At 37.6% G+C, this 23,074-nt stretch overlaps 2 protein-coding genes across 2 annotated transcripts in view; both read right to left on the minus strand.

Moving 5' to 3' along the window:
* The window catches only part of arhgef3 (Rho guanine nucleotide exchange factor (GEF) 3), a 44,962-nt gene extending 26,345 nt beyond the window's left edge, over positions 1-18,617 (minus strand). Inside the window, exons 1-2 of the mRNA XM_074665476.1 lie at positions 18,313-18,617; positions 3,711-3,777 (exon numbers count right to left, since the gene is read on the minus strand). Coding sequence (XP_074521577.1) covers positions 3,711-3,777; positions 18,313-18,347 — 102 coding nt within the window. The 5' untranslated portion in view covers positions 18,348-18,617. The remainder of the gene's footprint in view (positions 1-3,710; positions 3,778-18,312) is intronic.
* A 1,855-nt stretch (positions 18,618-20,472) lies between these two features.
* il17rd (interleukin 17 receptor D) overlaps positions 20,473-23,074 on the minus strand; it is a 39,545-nt gene continuing 36,943 nt past the window's right edge. Inside the window, exon 16 of the mRNA XM_074675693.1 lies at positions 20,473-23,045. Within this exon, the coding sequence (XP_074531794.1) occupies positions 22,921-23,045 (125 nt within the window). The 3' untranslated portion in view covers positions 20,473-22,920. The remainder of the gene's footprint in view (positions 23,046-23,074) is intronic.

The following is a 23,074-nucleotide window of genomic DNA, read 5'->3' on the forward strand; positions in this document are numbered from 1 at the left end:
ATGTGTAGTGGTGTGTATTGGTTTTAAGTAGAGTGTATTGGTGTGTATTGGTGTGTAGTGGAGTGTAGTGGTGTGTAGTGGTGTGTATTCATGTGTAGTGGTGTGTATTGGTGTGTAGTGGTGTGTATTAGTGTGTAGTGGTGTGTATAAGTGTGTAGTGGTGTGTATTGGTGTGTAGTGGTGTGTATTGGGATGTAGTGGTGTGTATTGGTGTGTAGTGGTGTGTAGTGGTGTGTATTGGGATGTAGTGGTGTGTATTGGTGTGTAGTGGTGTGCAGTGGAGTGTAGTGGTGTGTATTCATGTGTAGTGGTGTGTATTGGTTTTGAGTGGAGTGTATTGGTGTGTAGTGGTGTGTATTGGTGTGTAGTGGTGTGTATTGATGTGTAGTGGTGTGTATTGGTGTGTAGTGGTGTGTATTGGTGTGTAGTGGTGTGTATTGGTTTTAAGTAGAGTGTATTGGTGTGTATTGGTGTGTAGTGGTGTGTATTGGTTTTAAGTAGAGTGTATTGGTGTGTATTGGTGTGTAGTGGAGTGTATTGGTTTTAAGTAGAGTGTATTGGTGTGTATTGGTGTGTATTGGTGTGTAGTGGTGTGTAGTGGTGTGTATTCATGTGTAGTGGTGTGTATTGGTTTTGAGTGGAGTGTAGTGGTGTGTAGTGGTGTGTATTGGTGTGTAGTGGTGTGTATTGGTGTGTATTGGTGTGTATTGGTGTGTATTGGTGTGTAGTGGTGTGTCTTGGTGTGTAGTGGTGTGTATTGGTGTGTAGTGGTGTGTAGTGGTGTGTAGTGGTGTGTAGTGGTGTGTAGTGGTGTGTATTGGTGTGTAGTGGTGTGTATTGGTGTGTAGTGGTGTGAAGTGGTGTGTAGTGGTGTGAAGTGGTGTTGTGTGTTGTTAAGTGTTGTGTAGTGTTGTGTATTCGTGTGTTTTAGTGTGTATTGGTGTGCAGTGTTGTGTATTAGCGTGTAGTGTTGTGTATTAGTGTTTAGTTGTACGGAGTGTTGTGTAGAGTTGTGTAATGTTCTGAAGTGTTGTGTGTTGATGTGTATTGGTGTGTGGTGGTGTTTTTTGGTGTGTTGTGGTGTTAAGTGTTGTGTAGTGTTGTATATAGTTGTGTTTTAGTTGTTTAGTGTTGTGTAGTGTTGTGTAGTGGTGTGTATTAGTGTGTATTTGTGTGTTGTGGTGTGTATTGGTGCGCAGTGTTGTGTTTATGTGTTGTTGTGTGTATTGGTGTGTGGTGTTATGGAGTGTTGTGTAGAGCTGATTTGTATTAGCGTGTAGTGGTGTGTATTGGTATGTTTTAGTGTGTTGTGTGTGTATTAATGTGTTGTGGTATTAAGTGTTGTGTGTGTGTAGTGTTGTATATACTTAAGTAGTGTTGTGTAGTACAGATATAGTGGTGTGGGGCTGTGTAGTGTTGTATATAGTTGTGTAGTGGTGTGTATTAGTGTATTGGTGTGTTTGTGTTGTGGTGTTAAGTGTTGTATATACTCGTGTAGTATTGTGTAGTAGTGTATATTAGTGAGTAGTTCTGTGCACTGGTGTGTTGTTTGTATTTGTGTGTATTTGTGTGTAATAGTCTATAGTGGTGTTTATTACTGTATAGCGTTGTATAGTGTTGTGTATTGGTGTGTAGTGTTGTGTAGTGATGTGTATTAGTGTATAGTGTTGTGAAGTGTTGTGTTGGTGTATGTATTAGTGGTTACTGGTGTGTATTAGTGTGTATTGGTGTGTAGTGTGTATTGATGTGTATTAGTGTGTATCTGTGTGTAGTTGTGTGTAACAATGACAGGAAGTGCCGTGTTTGTCCTCTTTGTGTTCAGACTTTGTTCTGGGACGGACGTTATATAATTTGGCAGACTTTACCTTTAACTCACTGTCACTATGGAAACAGAGGGGAGGAGGGGGCGGAGCCTGGGGGAGTCATGACCTTATATGGTCTGTTAACAACCCCGGCCGTGACCTTTTCCATCTTTACGAGGCTTTGTTAGAGACGACTGAGGAACAGTCGGAGCAAACATGAACTTTTCACGTTCGTTTACTCACGTACAACAGATTTAAAAACTTTTTCAAACACTTTAAAATTTACTACATTAATCTGTTTTTTTTTTAGTTTAACGTGTCAGTGAAACATCACAACACACCTGGAGTAAAAACCTTGTCACACATTTGTGTTTCTTCATTTTTCTTTCAAGAATGTCAAATAAATGTGAAGTTTTTCTCACACAAACTTTGCCTCTGAGTGAGTTAAAGTCTTCAGAAGGAAGATTTTGGTGATGACATGTGACCAAAGAGCCGACCACAGTGATCTTAAAGGAAGGCATGGAGCATGAATATGAGCAGAGATCAGTTTGCAAAGATATTAGACTTTTAAAAAACATTGCTTTGCAAGTTTAGTGCAGCTGAAACAGTGAAAAAGACAAACATTTGAATAAAACATGAAATGCATGATGACTGTTGTGTAATCACAACATGGAACTGCAATTAAGAAACGTATAAGAGTGCAACATGTCCCTCCTGAATCCAGATTTATCTCATTAAACTAATTATTTCCTGCTCTAAATTTGCACAAATGAATTAAAACATTCTGATAGATTCAGCGTCAACTGGCTGCAACAAACGATGCTAGCGAGGCTGAACGCAGCAGACAGTGGCCACATGGACCCTGCTGGTGTTAGAGAAACTCTGCAACATCCGGTCTGAAGGGATGTCTGAAAACGTGCACGTGCAAAACCAACAAAGAAGTAACAAAGCCGCGAATGTTGCTTGTTATAACGAGTATCTACGGACTAAACTGGATTAATCTCAGACAAACAGAGGAAATCTTCTGCAACACACTCCTGGAAGAAAGAAATGTTTGTTCACATGTTTCTTTTCTACTTCGTCGTGCTCTCTGAACGCTCCTGTTGTTTGTTTTCTTCCCGCGGACGCTCAGACTCACCCGATAGTAAACAAACAGACAGCAGCCCATCATCAGACCAGATCCTCAAACGACGAGTGGCTGAACTCTGCTGAGTCTGCAAACACACATCTGATGATGCTACTCCTCCTTCTCCTTCTTCTCCTCCAGGTCACAGCTGTCCTCTCCTCTCCTAACCTCCTTCACAGTCACATCTCTGTTAGTCACCTCCTCTCCTCCACGGTCAGTCTCTTTCCTCCTCTTTTCTCTACCTGCCCTCCTCTCTCTGTGCTCCTCAGCCAGCGTCTGAGCCTCCTCAGCTTCACCTCCTCTCTGAGTGGATCTGCAGACTCAGGAAGAGGAACCCTTCACAATGAGTGTGTGTGTTTTGAGTGTGTGTCCACTCAGTTCCCATTGGACAAACAGGAAGTGACGGTGGTTGGGGGGGAAACAGGCCGTCTATAATTAGGAGCTACAGGAGACACGGAGACACCAGCGCTGAAGACACACAAACACCAAAAACTCTGCTGTACATCATCTATTTTTACCAGCTAACACACACAACACACACTCGCTTAGAGGGACATTTTACAACCAGAGTCTTCAATCATCATCAGGTGAAAACTTTCATATGATGGTGTTTCCAGATTCAGGAGCCTGATGGCGTTTGTTCTTCTTCTAAAAAATGAAGCTGAAGTATTCAAAACTGCAGTTTCTCCAGCATGAAACAGGTTTAAACTTCTATAGCATTCAGCAATGTTCAGTTTCCATGCAGATGTGTAGCAAATAAATACACAAACTGTTGGTCTTACCCCTCTGAGGGACCAGGCGTCAGGAGAGGGAAGAGGGAAGGGGGACGTCTTCTTCTGAAGCCTCGGCCTGAAGGAAAGGAATTGGGAAGGAGAGATTAAATATCTGTGCTAATTCTACTTTCTGTCTGCATTTTTACGTTTTCATTAATTAGAATAGAATAGATTAGAAAACACTTTATTTATCTCCAAGGGGAAATTCAGGAGGAGTCACAGCAGCAATCAATAAAACAAAAGTAAGAAAGTGTATAGAAAGTGCTAAAAGGTCCATAAGAAAATAGATGCTGACAGCTTGTCCATCGTTCATTCATTCATCAGCTACTCTGCCCTCTGGTATTCCCTCTGTTGCTGGGTTAGCACGGCTAGCTCGTCCATCTTATTGGAGATAGATCTTACGTTCCCAATAACGATGGATGGAAGGACAGGTCCATGTCGTCACCTCTTAGCTTACGTCGTTCTCACCTCCTTCTCCTCACCTTGTGGGGAAACATCTGGCCTAGCACCAGCTAGCACTGACATGCTACAGGCTGCTAACAGCTGATTTCACATGTAAACAATGCAGCCATGGTTACATGTAGGATCTCCAGACAAACACAGGAGCAAAAATAGTAAAAATATCACTGAAGACAAAACCAGTTTGGTGTCCATGACCAACAAATGAACCAAAGTAATGATCTACTCCAAATAAAAAGATGATTAAAAAAAGAGACAAAAAAAATTACAAGAAATGGACAAGGACAAGAGAGCTGCTGCAACAGGCAGCCACAGCGGGGCAACTAATGCCAATTCGCAAATAAAGTTCATTAAAATGGAAATGAAGCTAGCTTACCTGCTAACACAAACATATTTTTTCTAGACTGAGAAAGGCCCGGGGAAAAAAAATTATTGGGCAGTTTTGAGGAGAGTATTGGCTGAGTTTGTCCTTGCAAGAAAGTCTGGTTCCTTAAGGTCTTTTCTTTTTTCTTTTTTTTTAAAAAAAAGTATTTTATGACAAATGGGATGTGCTGTTTGATTGTAAAAGGCTAAAAAAGTGGCTATGTCACCTAGAGGCAACAAGGTACCATAGAGGGTTAAGTTAATAGGTTAAGTGCCTACACCTACACACACACACACTCATAAACACAAACACACACACACACACACACACACACATCTGCACTCCTTACATTTAAATGGATTCATTCAGCATTGATCGAAAGAACAGGTTGTCCTTATTCACAAGTCAAAATACTCCATTTTTACTCCATTTTTTAGCGCATGACTTTTTTATGTGCAATTCTTATTAATAAGACCCTTAAAATATCTTTATTGTCCTTTAAAGCATTAAAACGTTATAAAAGATATTAACAGAAATGAGTGTATGCTGTTTTATTTTTATCTTTTACATTGTTTTTCAAATCAGACTGCTAAAGCATCCTACAACATGCACCCCAACATTAGAAATCATTCAGACACAGAGCTCTGTGTCATTATGATTAAAAAAAGGATCAGAAATTAAAAGAAGAAATGATTACAGCTAAGAATATCACTCTCTAAAGTCCCGTGTTCTCCAGCAGGAATCTACCACTCCATCTGGGCACAGGAAGTAAAATCTGTGATTAAGTTTGGACCACAGCTCCTCCTGCTGGTGGTTTTAAGTCCCTACATGTGAACTATGAAATAACTACAGGCTCCCTAATGCCAAATAAAGAAACACAACAGGGCAGTAACAGCCTCATTAAACCATGAACATATTACATCATCATAATCACACACACACACACACACACCCTCTGGTATGTACCTGAGTGTGTGACACACTGTATGGTGTTCATTGTCTTTCAGTTATTGTCCATGAAGCTCACATCAACAATTCTCACACTATATTTTCCCCTGATGTATAAAGGTATAACTGGATAGCACACACTGTGTTATGGAAAAATCTATATAAATGTGAAATTAACATTATTTATAGTACAATTTTAATTTTACAGTGCATTTTCACTGTGCAGTTAACATTTTAGAGGTGAAATTTATATTATCTAGTGTGCTATGTACATTTAAATCTTTATTATTATTATGCATTAAAACTATTATTGTTCAACAACCTTCTTCAGTGTAATAGACTGTTAACTCCTACAGCTCCAGTGAACCCTGTAATAAACAGGTCATTTACTTGTTTTACTGGAGGAAATAATTCTAGTTACTGTTAATACCTGAGGGGTTTTGCATCCAAGCTTTCCTTAGCTTTTCTTGTTAAATTTTTAATGAAAATAAAACTTTTCCACTGGATAATGGTTTAACTCGATTCTGCAAGATTCACACCTGACATTCTTCTTTTTACACCTCAATCCACCAGCATGTGAAAATACACAACTTCACATGAGGAAAAATTTACGATTTCATAAAACTTGTTTTTCTATGAATGAAAACTTTTCACATGTGATTTAATAATCAATCACTTCTGACTGCACACATGCGTGTCACATCGAACTGTCAACACGTCAACACATCGACATGTATTACTATCATTTCATTTATGTAATAACTTTGATGAAGGTCACAGCGCCTCCCTCTGCAGGTATTCTTACTGAATGGAGCTGTAAATAACCTGGCGTCAGAGCTCTTTGTTCTAACATTAAAGCTAACAGGTTACGCTGTCTGAGCAGGAGCAATAAAATCTACACAACTGTGAGAAAAGACTCGAGTCAGACTTTATTTTATAACACGTTAACATGACGCATTTTTACAACACAGCATTTTTTTTCTATTCCTCATTTAATTATTTTTAGCAGCTTGGTATTTTTAGTACTTGTATTTTTCATCAACTTTTAACCTTACTTTTTTATCTATTTAAATTTATTTTCATTTGTTTTAATTCTTAACAATCTTTTTTTAAACATTTCAGCTCATTTCAAACTTTTAAATTATTTTAATGAATATTTTTATCTGTTTACATTATTCCCTGCCCTAAAACTTTTGGTCAAAATGTCTTTTGTCATTATTCTATTTTACATATTTTTTTCAGTTACTGTAAAGCACTTTGAATAGTATTTTGTACAACAGGTGCTATATAAATAAAAATAAATTGACTTAAAAAAATTAAACAAGTTGGTATAACTCTGAAATGCTTTTGGCATCTATTGCAAAAATTCGACTTAGTTTTATTACAAGTTCAGGGGTTTTGTTTGTATTATTTGTTATTTTAGAAAATTTATTGCATTTCTGTCTTTTAACCTGGATAATAACTTAGATGTATCTACTTATATCTTATTTCTGAAAGATCTTAAGCAAAGTAAAAAAAAGTGAAATATTAAATAGCCTTGAGAAAACCTGATGCAATATATTTTGTCAAAATGTTCTTTGAATTTGAATTTAAAAAATCATAAAAATTATAATTTATCTGAAATTCTACCAAATTTCGAAAAAGCACTTTAAAAAAAAGATTCACACTAATAGTAACTTCAATGATATTAACTTTATTATAGAGTGCTTTTTGATAACCAGGTGAGATAAATGGCCTGAAAAATAAAAAGAATGGGTCATACATTTACACAAAGACAAGAACAAGCAATAAAATTTATTTTAAAAGACTTGAAATTCATTTTTAAGGTGAGTTTCAGGGTGTATCTGAAGCTAACTGAGTTATTTTGAATGTTTACATCTAGGTACTTACGGAACCTTCTGTAAGAGAGCGCCTCATTGGACGATGCCACAAATGTTGCCTAGCAACCCATTAAAATCAAGGGGCAACACCAGGTTTAGAAAAATGAATCCTTTGCTGAAGTGCTAAAAGTTACTGTACATCGAGGATCCGCTTGAGACTGGCTGCAGAAAGACCGGAAACCTCATACACACCAAGCCAAAAATTGATCGTCCAATCAGAGACACAGCGCAGGTCACATGACTGCTCAAGGCCTGCATCATATCACATGTGGCTGCGTCCGTGGATTGGCTTCATTTTACTGTTTCAGGAACACACGGGTGACATCACAGAGACTATGATTAAAATGTGTTCTGGAACATTCTCTCATTCTAGAATGCCTGACGGAACACTCAGAGTGAAAATGGAGGGAACTGGAGTCGGGGATGGAGTGAAGGATTTATGGATAGAAAGTGAAACCCTGACATGTTCTGTTTCCTGACCTCTGTGACCTTTGAGGAAACACACACACACACACACACTCACACACACACTGAGCCTTTAAAACCTCCACGGAGGGCAATGTTTTTCTACTTGTCAGCTAATTTCAGGCAAAATCGCTCAGCAAAGAAGGGTAAGGGCCACTGAAAAATCATTTTCTGGAGGAAAGGTTGGTAAAAAGAAAAAGTTTGACACTTTAAAAACTCTGACTTTGTGATCAGGATTCAGACAGATGGATTCTGAGAAACCAATGCTAATAGATGCTAACACGCTAATATGCTAACTGTTAAACTGATGTGATCTGACTCTGCTCTGTGTGTGTGTGTGTGTGTGTGTGTACATTAAATGTGTTTACGTCACGTGTGTGAGTCATTTGTTCCTGGGAGTTGCAGGGAAAAGGATCCCACCCTGGACACACACGCTCACACACACACACACACACACACACACACACACACACACACACACTCCCACTCAGTTAATTCAGTTCAGAGGTGTGTTTGGCTGCAGGCCCCTCTTTCTCTTTCTCCTCTTGTTGAATCTTTCACCCTCATCTGGTTTTAATCTTCTCTAACTGAACTGTTTCAAACTAAAAACCCAAACCAGCTTCAGCGTTCAGGAAGAGGACGAGGCGTTATTTTCAAAAACTGACATTAGACATTCAGATTCAGGGGTTGAACCTGCTTTTATGTTTCCTTGTTTTAATCTTAGCTCCGTAATGAAACAGATAACTCCGCTCAGGGTGGTGATGGCAAACACACCTCGAATCTTTGATGTCTTGGGTTTCAAACCAACAAACAGCTTAGCTGACATCATGGAGTGACTCAGAGCGTGTTAGCATGAGTCGCTGTTATCTCGCTCAGGTGGGGTGAGATCACTTCCTGCTGTGGAAAACATGAAGTGAGGACGTCGTTCAGGAAACAGGAGGAGGAGGAGGAAACTCCAACCTGCTCTGACTCTGACAGAGAGAGGATGATCCAGGTCAGACCCTCCAACCCAGACCTGATCCAGCTCCAAAACCAGGAAATCACCCGTCTCCTCTCCGAATAGATCACAAACAGCTCCTAAGCACTTTCACAGACTTTTCCTTTATTTATTGATCTGTCTATTTCAGTCTTTCCTTAACCTTTTTTTCTCCACGCACTCTTAGACAAACCATAGACCAAAGTTATTCTTTAACTATCCAAGTATTTGTTCTTGTAAATGTTAGACTTAATTCTCGCTAATTAGCAATCTCTTTTCTGGAAATCTCTGACGTTCTTCGTATTTGTTTGACTGGTTTTCAATCTACCCATTCAATCATCCAGCGGTGAAAAGTTTGTTCTAGTTTAACTTATTTATCCTGCATACTCTTCCTGTTTCCCCTGCAAACCCTTACCAGCTCCTCCTTTGATGCTCTGTCTAATTTCATCAGGGTTGTATTTTCACCAGGGATGAGTATCGAAAACCATTTACAAGAATCAATTAGCAATGTTTAAATCCATCGACATTATCAGCCTTAATACTTAACGATTGATTCTTTACATTATGCCAGATCTGCCGGACCTCACGTCAACTATTCTGCTACAGCTAGCTTAGCTTAGCACATAAATGACAGTTTCCCAAGAAAACTCTGACACAGGATTTTCTGCTGAACTAAACTCACAAAGAAACGAGCATCACTCTCTCACACTAGATTCCTATTCAACACATTCAACATGTTACACATCTCCTTATTTACCAAAAAACATGTAGAAATCATAGTGCTAGCTTGATGCTAATGCATACGGAAAACTGCATTGATATGCTAGCAATTAGCATACATCAGTATGACTTTTTTACAACAGAATTTCAACTTTCATTGCAGAAACATATCACAGTTACTCTCTGTTAGTAACACAAAAAAATCCAAATGTTAAAACAAGAACAGGTAAATGTTTTCTAGGCAGGCTAATGGCTAATTTTAGCATAACTAAGGCTCAAAGCTTTGCTCTAACCACGTCAAGAAACCAGATGGCCTGTTTCAGTCAACATCATATAACAAAATAGTACATCGTCGCGTGACATGTGATATTTACTTGTTTGTATTTGTTTACATCCAGAGATATCCAGATCCCGAGACTAATCTTACATTTATTAACTGATAAACTCAATTTAATGTTGTTGACACAGAAAACCCGTAAAGCTGCTTTTTGTTCAGGGAAAATTCATAGGAAGAATTGATCAGGGAATCGCCAAAGAATCAAATCAATAAGCAGAATAATAAGGGCGTTGTGATCAATACCAATCCCTAATTTTCACTGAAGCTCCAAATCTCGAGCCAGACTCTTGTCCTCCCTTTCTACTTTAAGATTTCTGAAGACTCATCTGTTCAGGGAACACTTAGACCCTTAATCTGAGCCTTCTCCTCTTTGTCCTCAGAGGGAGAATGATCCAGAAGGTCTGAGACCCGGCTCTTAGTCAATATTTATCTCTGATCATTGAATGTTGTTGAATGTTGAGATACATTGTTGCCGTGATGAACTGTGGTTAGTTATTAAGGAAAAGCTTCAGTTGCCTGCTGTCCCTTAGTCAGTGTCAATTTTTTTTTCTTACATTCATGTCTATCTATCCACCATACTCTTTATTATATGAGCTCTTATGCATCAGAAGACCCTGCTTGTAGCTACCATTATAACAGTGATACTATTATTATTATTATTATTGTTATTATTTTCATTTTATGTGGTTTGCTCCTTTTTTTTGTTTCCTATGTTTTTGAAACATAGAAAACTGTGGTTGGTTATGGACGCATTATCCTACGTAATAAAAAATGAATTCTTGCTTGTGTTGTACGTCGCTTTGGACCAAAGCGTCAGCTGAATGAAACTGTAGAATTATAGAAGCTGGCTCTGTTCTGTACTCTTGTGGGTCTTTGCTGCTGCTCTCCCTGCCTCAGGCTTTGGCCTTCCATGTTAGCTCCCAGAAAAGAACAAAACCACCAAACACAAACACACCACATGCAAAGGAGGATTTTAATGAGAACAGTCCTGAATGAAAAATCCCAGCATGCTTCACTGTGATTCTCTGAACTAGAGCTGACATTTGATCCAGTCAACATGTTAACATCACACACACACACACTCACACACACACCCTGAACCAGCAGGGCCGCATACTGCACATTCAAACATGATGATTAGTTTGAGAACAGTCAGAAAAAAAACTTCCTCTTTGTTCCCGTTCAGCAGCAGAACAACATTCCTCCAAACCACCACACCGACTGTTCCAGCTTTTATTACGACGTCTGAGCTCACGTGGACCACGCGCTGCTTCTGTTTGAGTTTCTTTTCATTCAGAGATCAATGCTCTGAGCATTCCTCTCACAAATCTCACAAGCAAGGGCGTAGCTACAATTAGGCAAACACAGGCAGATGCCTGGGGCCCCAAGATTCCCAGGGGCCCCCAAAAGCATCTCTTAAAAACTGATTTATGAAGTTCTCTTCAATTGAAAACATTTCTTTTTTCTAAATCTTACTTCACATGCTTCAAAATCCATCAAAAGGCTTAATCTTTAATGATGGTTTTGGGTACTCCCCCTCCATTCTTATTCAATGGGCTATTCCATGTTACCACACATCTGAAAATTTGATTCAGGAAGAAAGTGGTAAAAAACACTTTTTTCCCCCCATTTTTTTCTTATTTTCAACTAAGTCAGAAATAAAACCAATGTTGCTCTGAGATCTGAGATAAACATATAAGACTTTTAGGATTTTAAGGACTTTATCTAGCCCAGGAAACAGGATCATTTTCTCAAAATCAAACTTTTTGAGTTGGTGATAAACATTATTGTACAAAATCTCTTTTTTGGAAACATGACTCACTGGACAGGGGGTCAAATAAAAATACATTAACTTTAAAATAAACGTACCAAAAAGTATGGTAACTGTAAATATCACCTCTTTCAGTAGATTTTTTTCCAGTTTTATGTTGTGCTTGATATTTACATATTTTTTTCTTTACTAAATTATTTTTTTCAATATTTACCTATTGCAATGTTTTTCACTTCATACTTTCTTGTTTGCTCCTGTTACTCTGTAAATTCCCCACTGTGGGACAAATAAGCTGTCAATTGACCATAAAAGATTTCAAATCCAGGACAAAGTGGACTAAATGATGTATTCACTTTTTTTCTAAATCAAACTAAAGTACAGAACTCGAGGAAATGCATTTAGTTGAGTTAAGTTACCATGTACAAGATTAGCACTGTCTCATGCCTTGATTCTGGGAAAGAGACAGTGGACCCAGGGAAGGCCAGTCTAGCTCTGAGGAAGATGAGTTACAAGGACATGGAGGGCCCCATTGACTGGGTTTGCCTTGGGCCCCCAAACCACTAAATACGCCCCTGCTCACAAGTTTAATTTCATATATTTTAATTCTTTACAATCTTATCTTCAACATTTAAGCTCATATCTAACTTTTAAACTGTTTTAATAAATATCTTTTATCAATGTGTATTAGTCTGTATGATAAAATCATTTGCTTAAATATATTTGGCCATTATTCGATTTTATACATTTTTTTTTCAATCACTGTAAAACACTTTGAACTGCATCATACATCTAAAAAAAAACATATAAAATAAATAATTTACTTACGTTTTGTACAAAAATGTATTTAGATGTACAAAAGATGCTGCATAAATAATAATTAATTGACCAATTAAAAATGTTGAACAAGTTGATTTTGTTGATTGAAGGATGAAGGGGGCGGGGCCTGCCATTGCAAACATTTGTTTTTGCCACAGTGTCAACAGGCAGAGGTGTTAATTGGGCTGTTCTTTGCTTCTTTTGCTCTAAGTTGCTGAATTTTTTAGAAAAAAAAAACCCCATAGTTATTGTTTTTGGAGCTGGTGTGTATGTTGTTTCTGGTGCCTCAACAGCCAGCCTCTAGTGGACACTCGAGGAACTGCAGTTTTATCGCTTCTGCATTTTTTTCAATTCACAGACCAGAGCTTGCTGCTCCGTAATAACTGGCTTTAACAGCTTAATGGAATAAACACTAACAGTGATATTTTCTAAGCATCATTTTTGTTGAACTTCTAAAAGACAAACTTTGAATTAACGAGCTAAAAACTATTTTCCATTGTTAGTGGAGCTGGTATTAGCAAACGTCTGAATCCAACTCAAATAAAAACACCATTAAAACCAATACCAGTGCACGATCATCCATCATAAAAACCTGAAACCATCTCTAAATATATCCACGGAGCCAGGCGTCTCATGAATAAAACAAACATAAAAACAAAACTGTGCCTCTCCGGCCTTTCTTCTTCACGTCTGTCTGAGCCGCAGAAACCCCACGGAGACACAGTTTCTCCTTTTTATGGATCCTTCTTTGTGTGAGAGGTCTAATTATGATGTAAGAGGCTTTGTTGAAGGTCCAGAAAAGAGGGCTTTTATTTACACATGGAAAGTTTCAAAAGGAAGAAATCTGGAAAGAAAAACCTCTGAGGACAGAAAAGTGAAGAAACATTACAGCTCTGTCTCTGTCCCTGCTTCCCACAGCGTCTTCATCGTATATCTGCATGTTTAGAGCACGTTAAGGAGGTTTTTCAGCTGTTTTTATGAAATAATTTCTGATGAACCAAAACAACACACGCCTGCTCTGCAGCAAACAACAGATAAAAACAGATTTGTGTTTGTTTATATTTTTTAAATGAGGAAAAGAGAAAGAAAGAGAAAGAAAAGAGCACTGCTGTATTACTTTATTCTCTGGATGTAGATGCAACAACTGGAAAAAGTCAAATAATTCAACTTTAATAAGTGAATAAAACTAGAATAGCAATTAGTCTGTTCACATGAAGTCAGATAATTATTTACGGAAAACACTCGTCATTGTCATATTTTAGTTGAATAATACCAATTTATGTTTTTTATTCTTTTTAATTCATGATAATAAAGTGAAAATCTTTGAGTTTTAGACGGTTGGTTGTGTGTATATCACTTCATCTGCTGTAAAAATTGTTGTAAACTTTATTTAATCACACTTTCTAGCGTGCAATATATTTTTCTACAAGTGCTGTGTTTATTTTTGTGCAAGTCGTTCATGTGTTTACCATCACTGGAATTCAGTATTTACTGTGCAACATGCATTGTGTTTTTTTTTTTTTTTTTTTTTTTTTTTATTATTAAAGCATGTTTGCCATGTTTCTGTGCAAACATTTCTGAATTTTGTAGATTTTTCAATCATAATGGAGATGTTCATTTTCTTATTTTGCATTATGTGTAAATATCTATAATCTGCAGATGAATAACAAAAGCTTTACAGTCATCCCGAGCTCAGCTTTGAAAACCTGGACAGCATTTTATCATTTCCTTCAGATCCCAAACAGACGCAGAAAACGAGCCCATACATTCATCACCCACGGTTAGACTCAACAACTGCAAAAAACAGAAATCTTACCAAGTGTTTTTGTCTCAGTAAAGGAAAAAAAATTATGCTTCATATGAGCCACATTCAACTGGACAGTCCAGAAAAATGAGTTATTTCAAGTTTTTTAAAGACAAAAATGAGGTCTGAATTGCTGTAACAATTAAAAAAAGATCTGCTGATGGAACAAGAGAAATTTGCTCAAAACTAGAATAACCCCTTAAAACAGTAACATTTCTCTTGTCTCATTGGCAGTTTTTTTAAACTTGTTACAAACAATTCAGACCTCATTTTGTCTTTAACTAATTGAAATAAGACATTTTTCTGGACTGGTCAGGTGAATGTGGCTCATATTGTGTCTAAAAAGACATTTTCTACTGAAAATAAGACAATAACACTTGATAAGATTCCAGTTTTTACAGGAACACTCACTGTACAAGTGATGCCAGATGCTGTTTTACTATCATTGCCTTCCAAAGAGAAGTAGTCCCATACATGTTCAAAACACAGTTTGATTTACAGCAGCAGTAAAGCGTGACGGTGCTAAAAAATGTGAAAACTGGATCATCCTGATCACGTAACAGAATCCAACAGCATCCGATCCTCCAAAAACAGACATACTGGGCACCGATACTGATCAGTGTATCGGATCAGGACATCCCTAATGTTGGGTGACTTAATCTATCAGACGACTCCAGCTCACAGACACAAAAAGACCATTAGCTCCTGTACAACACAAAATCACCTTCATAATCCTTTTATAAGTCCACAAAGCTCTGAGTGGTTCTGCTCCCAGGTATTTTATTGACCTGCTCACACACACACACACTACAAGCTCACCGGGCTCTGAGGTCATCAGGTGACGGTTTGCTAGTCATCCCAAAATCAGATCAAAGTCTGAAGAGGGGGCCCTAAGTTACTGTACGGTACCTAGGGATGGGTACCTTTCACATTTTAAATGATACGGTACAGATTCTCAATGGTACTAATTTTTGGTACTTTTTGTGTTTATGTAGAAAAAAAAAAAACAATTTGTTTCATAATAAAATATATATTTTTTCCCAATTCAACATATTTATTCTTCAATATATATATCCTTGAAATGCTGTGTTCATGTCCAGCATGGAAAATCACCTACTCTTCCTCTCACTCACAGTCTTAGGGATGCATTTAGGAACCCAAACATGGTACCTTTTGGTCTTACGTAAATTGGTACCTGGTATTTTTGACAGAATTCAGTTGTTACTAGGGATGCACGATATTATCGGCACAATATCTGTATCGACTGATAAAAGCTTAAAAACACGTTTATCGGTATTGGCAGATATGAAAATTTCTGACGATAAGCACAGCTGATAAGGTGCTATTCAGTTAGGATTATTATTATTTTCCATCTGAAAAATAAGCTCCTTAAATAAAATGTAGCACTTCATTTATTTGCTCTGCAGAGCTCTGTGTCTGTCACCAGGTTGTTACAGTAGCTCTAAAATAATCAAATGCAACTTGGTTATGTTTAAAAATGCATTGTACATTTAAAGTTCATGTGATCTAAAGAAATTATTTTTCTGTATTTCAATACTGAATGTCTTTAGTTTGAAAAAATAATACATTTCTTATTTATGGTAAAATCACATGTTTTTTGTCTTGTTTTATGTGTGTTTCTTAAACAAATAAGACCGTCACAATAAGAGTAACATATAAAATCCAGTACAGGATAGACTTAGCTTTCTTTACAGTGAAAATAACAAACAAACTTGTGATTATCGGTATCGGCCAAAAAGGGTTTCAATATATCGGCATATTGGATATCGGCAAAAATACAATATCGTGCATCCCTAGTTGTTACCTATAAAAGTACCTAATTCAGTACCCATCCCTGATGGTACCTGAGGATCACAGCTGTCTCTACTTCCAAAGCCAAACTCAAAACGGATTTCTCCTGTATTTCTTTGTCCCCAATGTTTTTTATTAGTGATGCACGATGTTGGATTTTTGCGGATATCCAATATGCCGATATATCGAAACCCCTTTTGGCCGATACCGATAATCACGAGTTTGTTTGTTTTTTTCACTGTAAAGAAAGCTAAGTCTATCCTGTACTGGCATTTATATGTTACTCTTATTGTGACGGTCTTATTTGTTTAAGAAACACACATAAAACAAGACAAAAAACATGAACTTTAAATGTACAATGCATTTTTAAACATAACCAAGTTGCATTTGATTATTTTAGAGCTACTGTAACAACCTGGTGACAGACACAGAGCTCTGCAGAGCAAATAAATGAAGTGCTACATTTTATTTAAGGAGCTTATTTTTCAGATGGAAAATAATAATAATCCTAATCCTGTCATTTTAACGCGTTAATTAGATTAATTAATGACACAGCAAATTGACGCATTATAAAAATTAACGCAGATTAATCTGAATCCCAAACCCGCGAGATGTTCAAAGACGCACTTATTTTCAAATGTCTAGCATTTACAAATTTGGAAAAAGAGGTGTTCTCGTCAGATTTTCAAACTTCCGACGGTCCCTGAATGTATCACATCTGACGTCAGCAACGTGCTTTGAACCGGGGGAAGCGAGAGGACTGCCGTCCAAATCTCCTTTATTCACACGTCCTTTTTGAAAATCTACAGAAAATCAACTGTTTGCTCAATTCTGTAAAAAACAGATAATTCTAAACTCCTTACTACATCAAACAAGCCCTGAATGATCAATATTTGTCCTGTATTTAAATCTTAAGAATTCTTTGAAAATTTCCTTCCATCTTCCTGGTGTCATGTTTCAGCTTGGGGCTGCTCTGCACCGATGAGCAACAGTTTGTGTGTTCAGAGCATGTTAAACTGAGAATACTTCACTTTTCTTTGATCCAAGACTTGAATTAAGTGTTTTGTACAAAGTTCTTCACAGTGCAGGACTGTGTAGATTTTGTAAAGACAGAACCATAAAACTTTGTTAATATGTTCCTTATGCCTCAGGGTACCTAAAAATGTGTTGTAAATATTCCCACCTTATTTTTTAATGTTTTTTTAGTGTCTTTTAATGTAATTTTAATGTCCTGGAATTCAAATTCTTTATTTTGGGACCTTAAGCAGATATGAGATTAAAATGCGATTAATTAGATTAATTAATTACAAATCCTGTAATTAATTAGATTTTTTTTTTTATCGCCTGACAGCACTAATCCTAACTGAATAGCACCTTATCGGCTGTGCATATTGTCAGAAATTTTCATATCTGCCGATACCGATAAACGTGTTTTTAAGCTTTTATCAGCCGACACCGATATTTGAGTTGACCTATTATGAAATGTGCTTTATTAAATTCACTTCTATTTTAATCAGTGCAGTGGACAGAAGTTGTAATATTAATCTGATAAACTGACTGAAGAGCAGTTAAAACGTAATCATCAGGTATTGATCATTCCGAACTCTGTCTCTGTGACTGTTTATAAAACATCAACACCGATAAAAACAGACTCTGTAAAATGAAAAAAGTGGAGTGTGGGGAGCGATTTTCTCAGCAATGAGACTTCTAGTGATGCTGGGAGCGTTTTTCTGTCATTACCTCCACAGCCTGTGTCTCTAAAGTGTCCTCAGATGACTCTGTCAGGTTGTGGAGCAACAGAGAGAAATAACTGATGTTACTGTGACTCCTCTTCATCGTCTGTTTCTCTGCTTCTCACCGCTGACAGAAAAACAACAAACAAACTGGAGTTTTCTCACCAAACTGCTAAGATTACTGTTTACTCTGAGTGTGTGTGTGTGACTAAAAGTCACTCTCAGAGAAACTCATGACTCACAGGCTGCAATAAAAACATCTTTTCTCCCTTTTTCTCCTCCTCCTCTTTTTCTCTCTGAGTTATAAACAGTCATGTCAGGGTCTCCTCTCCTCTGAGAAGATTTCCTCACAGTTTTTATGATGTAACACAGACAGGCAGACAGAGAGACAGGCAGTGGAGAGGTTAACTCCCTGTCTGTCCTCCTCACATTCTTCTTCTCTCACTCACTCTCAGAAAACGCCCGTTTCAGGCACATTTTCCCGCTTCCCCGCTCAGAAAAACGTCATAAAATCACTTTTTCTCACCTTGATCCCCACTGACATCCATCACCTGTCTGCATCTGGCTGCAGCTCCTCCCTGAGACCCAGACCAGATCCACAATCAGCTGCTTTAAAAGTTGTCAACACTGAGCACGGGTGGTTCGTCTTCGCTGATGCTCTGCCGGCACAGAAACAAAACAACAACAGAAATAAAAACTTTCTTCTTCCTCTTCTTCTTCTTCTTCTTAAAAAGTCAAAGACAAACTTCAGTCCACAGATTCAGCTGAGCAGAGTGAGTCGCTGAGATTGTAAAGAAAACCTTTCTGCACACTTCACTGTGAAGCCGGAATTCGACTGCAGCATCTGTTTCCGGTGGGACTTTCAAAATAAGAGCCGTTCGAAATGTTATGTATGGAAAGCCAGCTGGGTCATTATTTCTATGGAAGCATTAGGCGGACATGCATCCACACATATTGTTTATCCAGTTTCAGGTTGTTTTCTTTATATCTCTAATAATCTCTTAATCTCGAGATAACAACACAACAAACTTCTTTCCAGCTGTTTTCGGACTCAAAGTGTCAATACTCATGTGAACAGTGATAAAACGTGTTAATACCTGCTAATATCTTCATTGAATAGGATGCAATAGAAGAGGAAAACAGAAAAATAAAAGATAAAAACAGAAAAATAAAAGATAAAAACAAAAAATAAAAGATAAAAACAGAAAAATAAAAGATAAAAACAAAAAATAAAAGATAAAAACAGAAAAATAAAAGATAAAAACAGAAAAATAAAAGATAAAAACAGAAAAATAAAAGATAAAAACAAAAAATAAAAGATGAAAACAAAAAACTAAAAGAAGAAAACAAAAAACTAAAAGAAGAAAACAAAAAATGAAAGCAGAAAAACAGAAAATACAATAAGAAAAATATAGATAAAAACCAAAATCACTTTTCTTATTATGATAAATTGATTAATCTCATTATTTTTAAATAAAAAAGCTTGTTTTTGCATTGGACAGGATCATTTTCTTATAATATTGTAAATAAAACAATCAGCTGATCACAGAGAAAGGTCAGAGGATAAATAATTCCATGAAATCTTCAAATTAATGGCATTTTCCCTGTAGAAATATACATTTATGAAAGGTATTAAAAAAGAAATATGTTTCTTAACCTGTCTTGGATAAGGGCTATTTTTCTTAAATGCATACTTTTACAGAAAGCCTTTAAATGATTGATACAGCTGAATATAAGTCCTCGGGGTTCATTATTGTAAAGCTCCGACTCACAGCTGTGAGGTTTACCCCCGGGTTGTGAGTCCATCTTTTGCCTTTTTTTAATATCTTTATCCAGAAATGGTATTTTGGAAAAGGCTCATGGGTATTTGGCACCTTTGGCCTGTAACTATTAATACTATTCCTGCAGAATAACTTGATACTGAAGGAGCTGGTGTCACTAAATGTCATCAAATCTAAAATTAAAGACCTTTTGTTAACCTGGTTTAACATCTGACTCTAAGTTCATCTTTTATTGAAACTTTTGTTCCTTATGTGTGTTTCTTGAAAAAGAGATTTTTAATCTCAGAGGAACTAAACTCATTAAATGACTATCAAATATAAAAGGAATAGATAATAATAATAATAATAATAAAAAAGGCCTAAAACGATACGATAAACTGTGATGGATGTCAAAATGACATCTCTTCTGTCTGTTCAAAGTTAGGTTACACATATTTTACCTCTATGAAAGAAAAAAAAAGACCAAGCCCTGCGCTTTTATTTTGAAGGTCCCAGGTCTGCCTGACTGTGTGCCTTTGAGCTCAGCTGTCTGTTAGTTTAAGAGCTTCTGTTGTTTCAACCTTTGAAGCTTCAGTGCTCAGACTCTACGGAGCTGTCCGCTGCGCTCAGATCAGAGGAGTCAGTGAGCGTGCTCTACTGTACAAAGAAAAACGTCTCCGTCAGCGCCGAGCGAAACCTCAGGGACGATGAAAACTCTGAAAGAAATATGATTAAAGTCACCACTTTGTAAAACTGCAGCTTTCTACCCTGAAGATTAAATACAGACACATCAAGAAACGGAGCAAAAACTGCAAAAGAAGAGTTTTATTTCATTAGATGGAATAACTATTTCCTACATCAGAGTACTATAAAACAGTACGTTTCTAAAAAGTGTAGAAAAATGATGAACAACAGTCTAACTTTACAAAACAGACATTTCCAGGAGAGAATAACAATAATTATAATACTATTTACAAACAGGAAATGCTGAATCTCCTCTTCAGACTCACAGCTGTAGAGAAAACAAACGTACGGAAACAGAAATGTGACAAAATTAAAAAAAGTCACTTTAGCTCTTCAAAACATCAAAACAGACAATAATGTTGTCATCAGGTTTTTTTAAAAAAAGGAGCTCAGAATGAAAGAGTGATGAATGTACGGCAGCCTGAATACACCAAGTTTAAACCAAGTCACATTTTTTAAAGTTTTCCCTTTTTTAGTTAAAGCAGGTCAAAAATGGTACCAAGAGAATCCGTGTTTTAACATGAACCTCCTTTCTTTAATCATGAATCCTGTGATATCAGCCGTGCTCATCCTGGTTAACAACATAAATACAAAATGTCACTTTCCATAATGCCCTCGTCAACGCTGGGTCTAAATGTACCGTTAAAACTTATTATTTAAAATCTGTTACAATAAACTCAACGTAACTTTAGCGTTCAAAACTTCACGGTGTTAAAGTGAAATCTGAAAATTTAAAAAAAATCTTATTTCAACCAACAAATACTTCATACTTCATCTCTTCCGCCATCCCTCATCACATTATCAGGTTTTAGTACGTTGGACAGTTTTTCAGGTCAGTGGTTTATGAGTGCTCGTCACATGACTTCCTGCTTTCAGATTCAATGTCAATAAACATTTAAACCATAAAAATCAGGTTTAATGGACGATAACTGTTAAAAACCAGCAAAGTTTCTAGGTTTTCACGTGATGTTGGTTGTAGATACTGATAGATTAAGAACTGAAAAGTTCTCGCATCTCAAACTTTGTCAGAGTGTGGACACAGAAATCTCAGTCGGTTGATCCTTTGACACGTTGTTGCCGTGGACAGCTGAAAGTGTCTGTGGTGTTGTCTTCTCCTGGGTTACTGCATCAAAAAGTGCCTGAAAACTCTGCTAAAGCGTCACGTCCTTGTGTCAAACTTTGTCTATGACTCAGCTGAAGAACAAACACGGTGCTGAGTCGCTCTTTGGTTTGGAAGCAGTGTGCTCTGTCAGCATCCTGAGGTCCAGTCCTTCAAACATCATCCAGACGGGCTGAGTACCTTAGCTACTACAGACACGGAGGTTACCCGACAATACTGCTCCAGAACTCCACAGCAGAGAGTTCTAGAACACAGAGAGATTGGTTCTAGAATCATTGATGTAGTGGTTAAAACTGTAACTTCAGAGTGTTTAAGAATTCAGTGATTACAAATGTTTGAAAAAGTCTGTGTTCTAGAACTCAAAGCTAACTGCAACCTGTGGGAACTGAGTTCTAGAATTAGTGGTCAAAGAAGTCAATGGGAACAGTGCTCTAGAACTCTTCAGTGAAAAGCTCTAGAGCACAGGGAGAGTATTTTAGGAGTTCCTGCAGTGGTTAAAAGCGTAACTTCAGAGTATTGTTTAAGAAATCAGTGGTTTCAGTTGTTTCAAGACGTATATGTTCCTGAACTCCCAGTAAACATAGTAAGGAGAGATCTAGAACTCAGTGGTCATCACTGGTGCCTTCACATGGGGTCATGTTTACGAGATGTTCATGTTTACAAGAAGTGATCTCATGAACGCGACCATTTGATCATATTCACATAGTTGTAAGCTGAGTTCAGGAGCTGCAACATGTCTGCGAACGTTCTGAGAGTTCATGGATCCAGTTTCACATAAACACATGGTGTGATTATGAAACTGACGGGTCTGTAGTAAGAGGCGTTGAGTTAGCTGATGTTGGAGAGCATAGCTCGTACAACATGGCTTGATTAACATTAGCTACTTATGGAATCAAAAGGTCCAAGTGTTGAACTACATCAACTCCATAACTTTGTTGGCTTCTCTTTTTATCCGCTGCGTTGTTTTTTGTTTGTTTTTTTATCAAAAAGAAAATCTAGAATTTCAGATTGCTGATATATCGTAAGGACGATGATGACTGATCTTTGGCGTCCATGTTTCTAATTCATCGACCACCTGAACACAAAGCCTGTAATTACTGGTTCCATTTGTTGGCAGCATGTGGCCACTGGGGGCAGTGTTCCAGAACTCTGAGTGTATGACAGTCAGCAGAGAGAAGAAAAGTCATCCCGGAGTTACAACAGAGGAATAAATTCTAGAACTCCCTCATTTCCACAGAAGAAGAAAAGTTCTAGAACTCATCGGTTACCACGGCGATCGTGGACCAGTGTTGTAGAACTCTGTGGGCAGCGCTGTTTCCAGACGAGGTGATGAAGGATTCCAGGAGCGGTGGTTACCAAGATGTCACAAACCGCCAGTACCAAAGTCTAAGAGCTGAGTTTATTCCACCACAGCGCCCTCTTGTGATGACATCACAGGTAAAAAGAGAGTTCAGGTCCAAGCTCAGCGCACATTTGTCTCTGTGATGACATCACCACGCTGTCATTGACCCTACGACGAGGCCACAGGTGAGAGTCCGTCGCCGTGCTCCAGGTGGTCGTGGTGGTGCAGCTCAGCTTTACAGACCGTGGCGGAGCTGCAGTGCAGCGACGTGACAGCAGGGGGCTCCTCGTCACCTGGAGGACACAGTCAGGTGTGAACTTTA

This window comes from Halichoeres trimaculatus, unplaced genomic scaffold (assembly GCF_033239565.1).
Source record: "Halichoeres trimaculatus isolate MK-OKI-2021-1 unplaced genomic scaffold, fHalTri1.1 fHalTri1_scaffold_1, whole genome shotgun sequence".
NCBI lineage: Eukaryota > Metazoa > Chordata > Actinopteri > Labriformes > Labridae > Halichoeres > Halichoeres trimaculatus.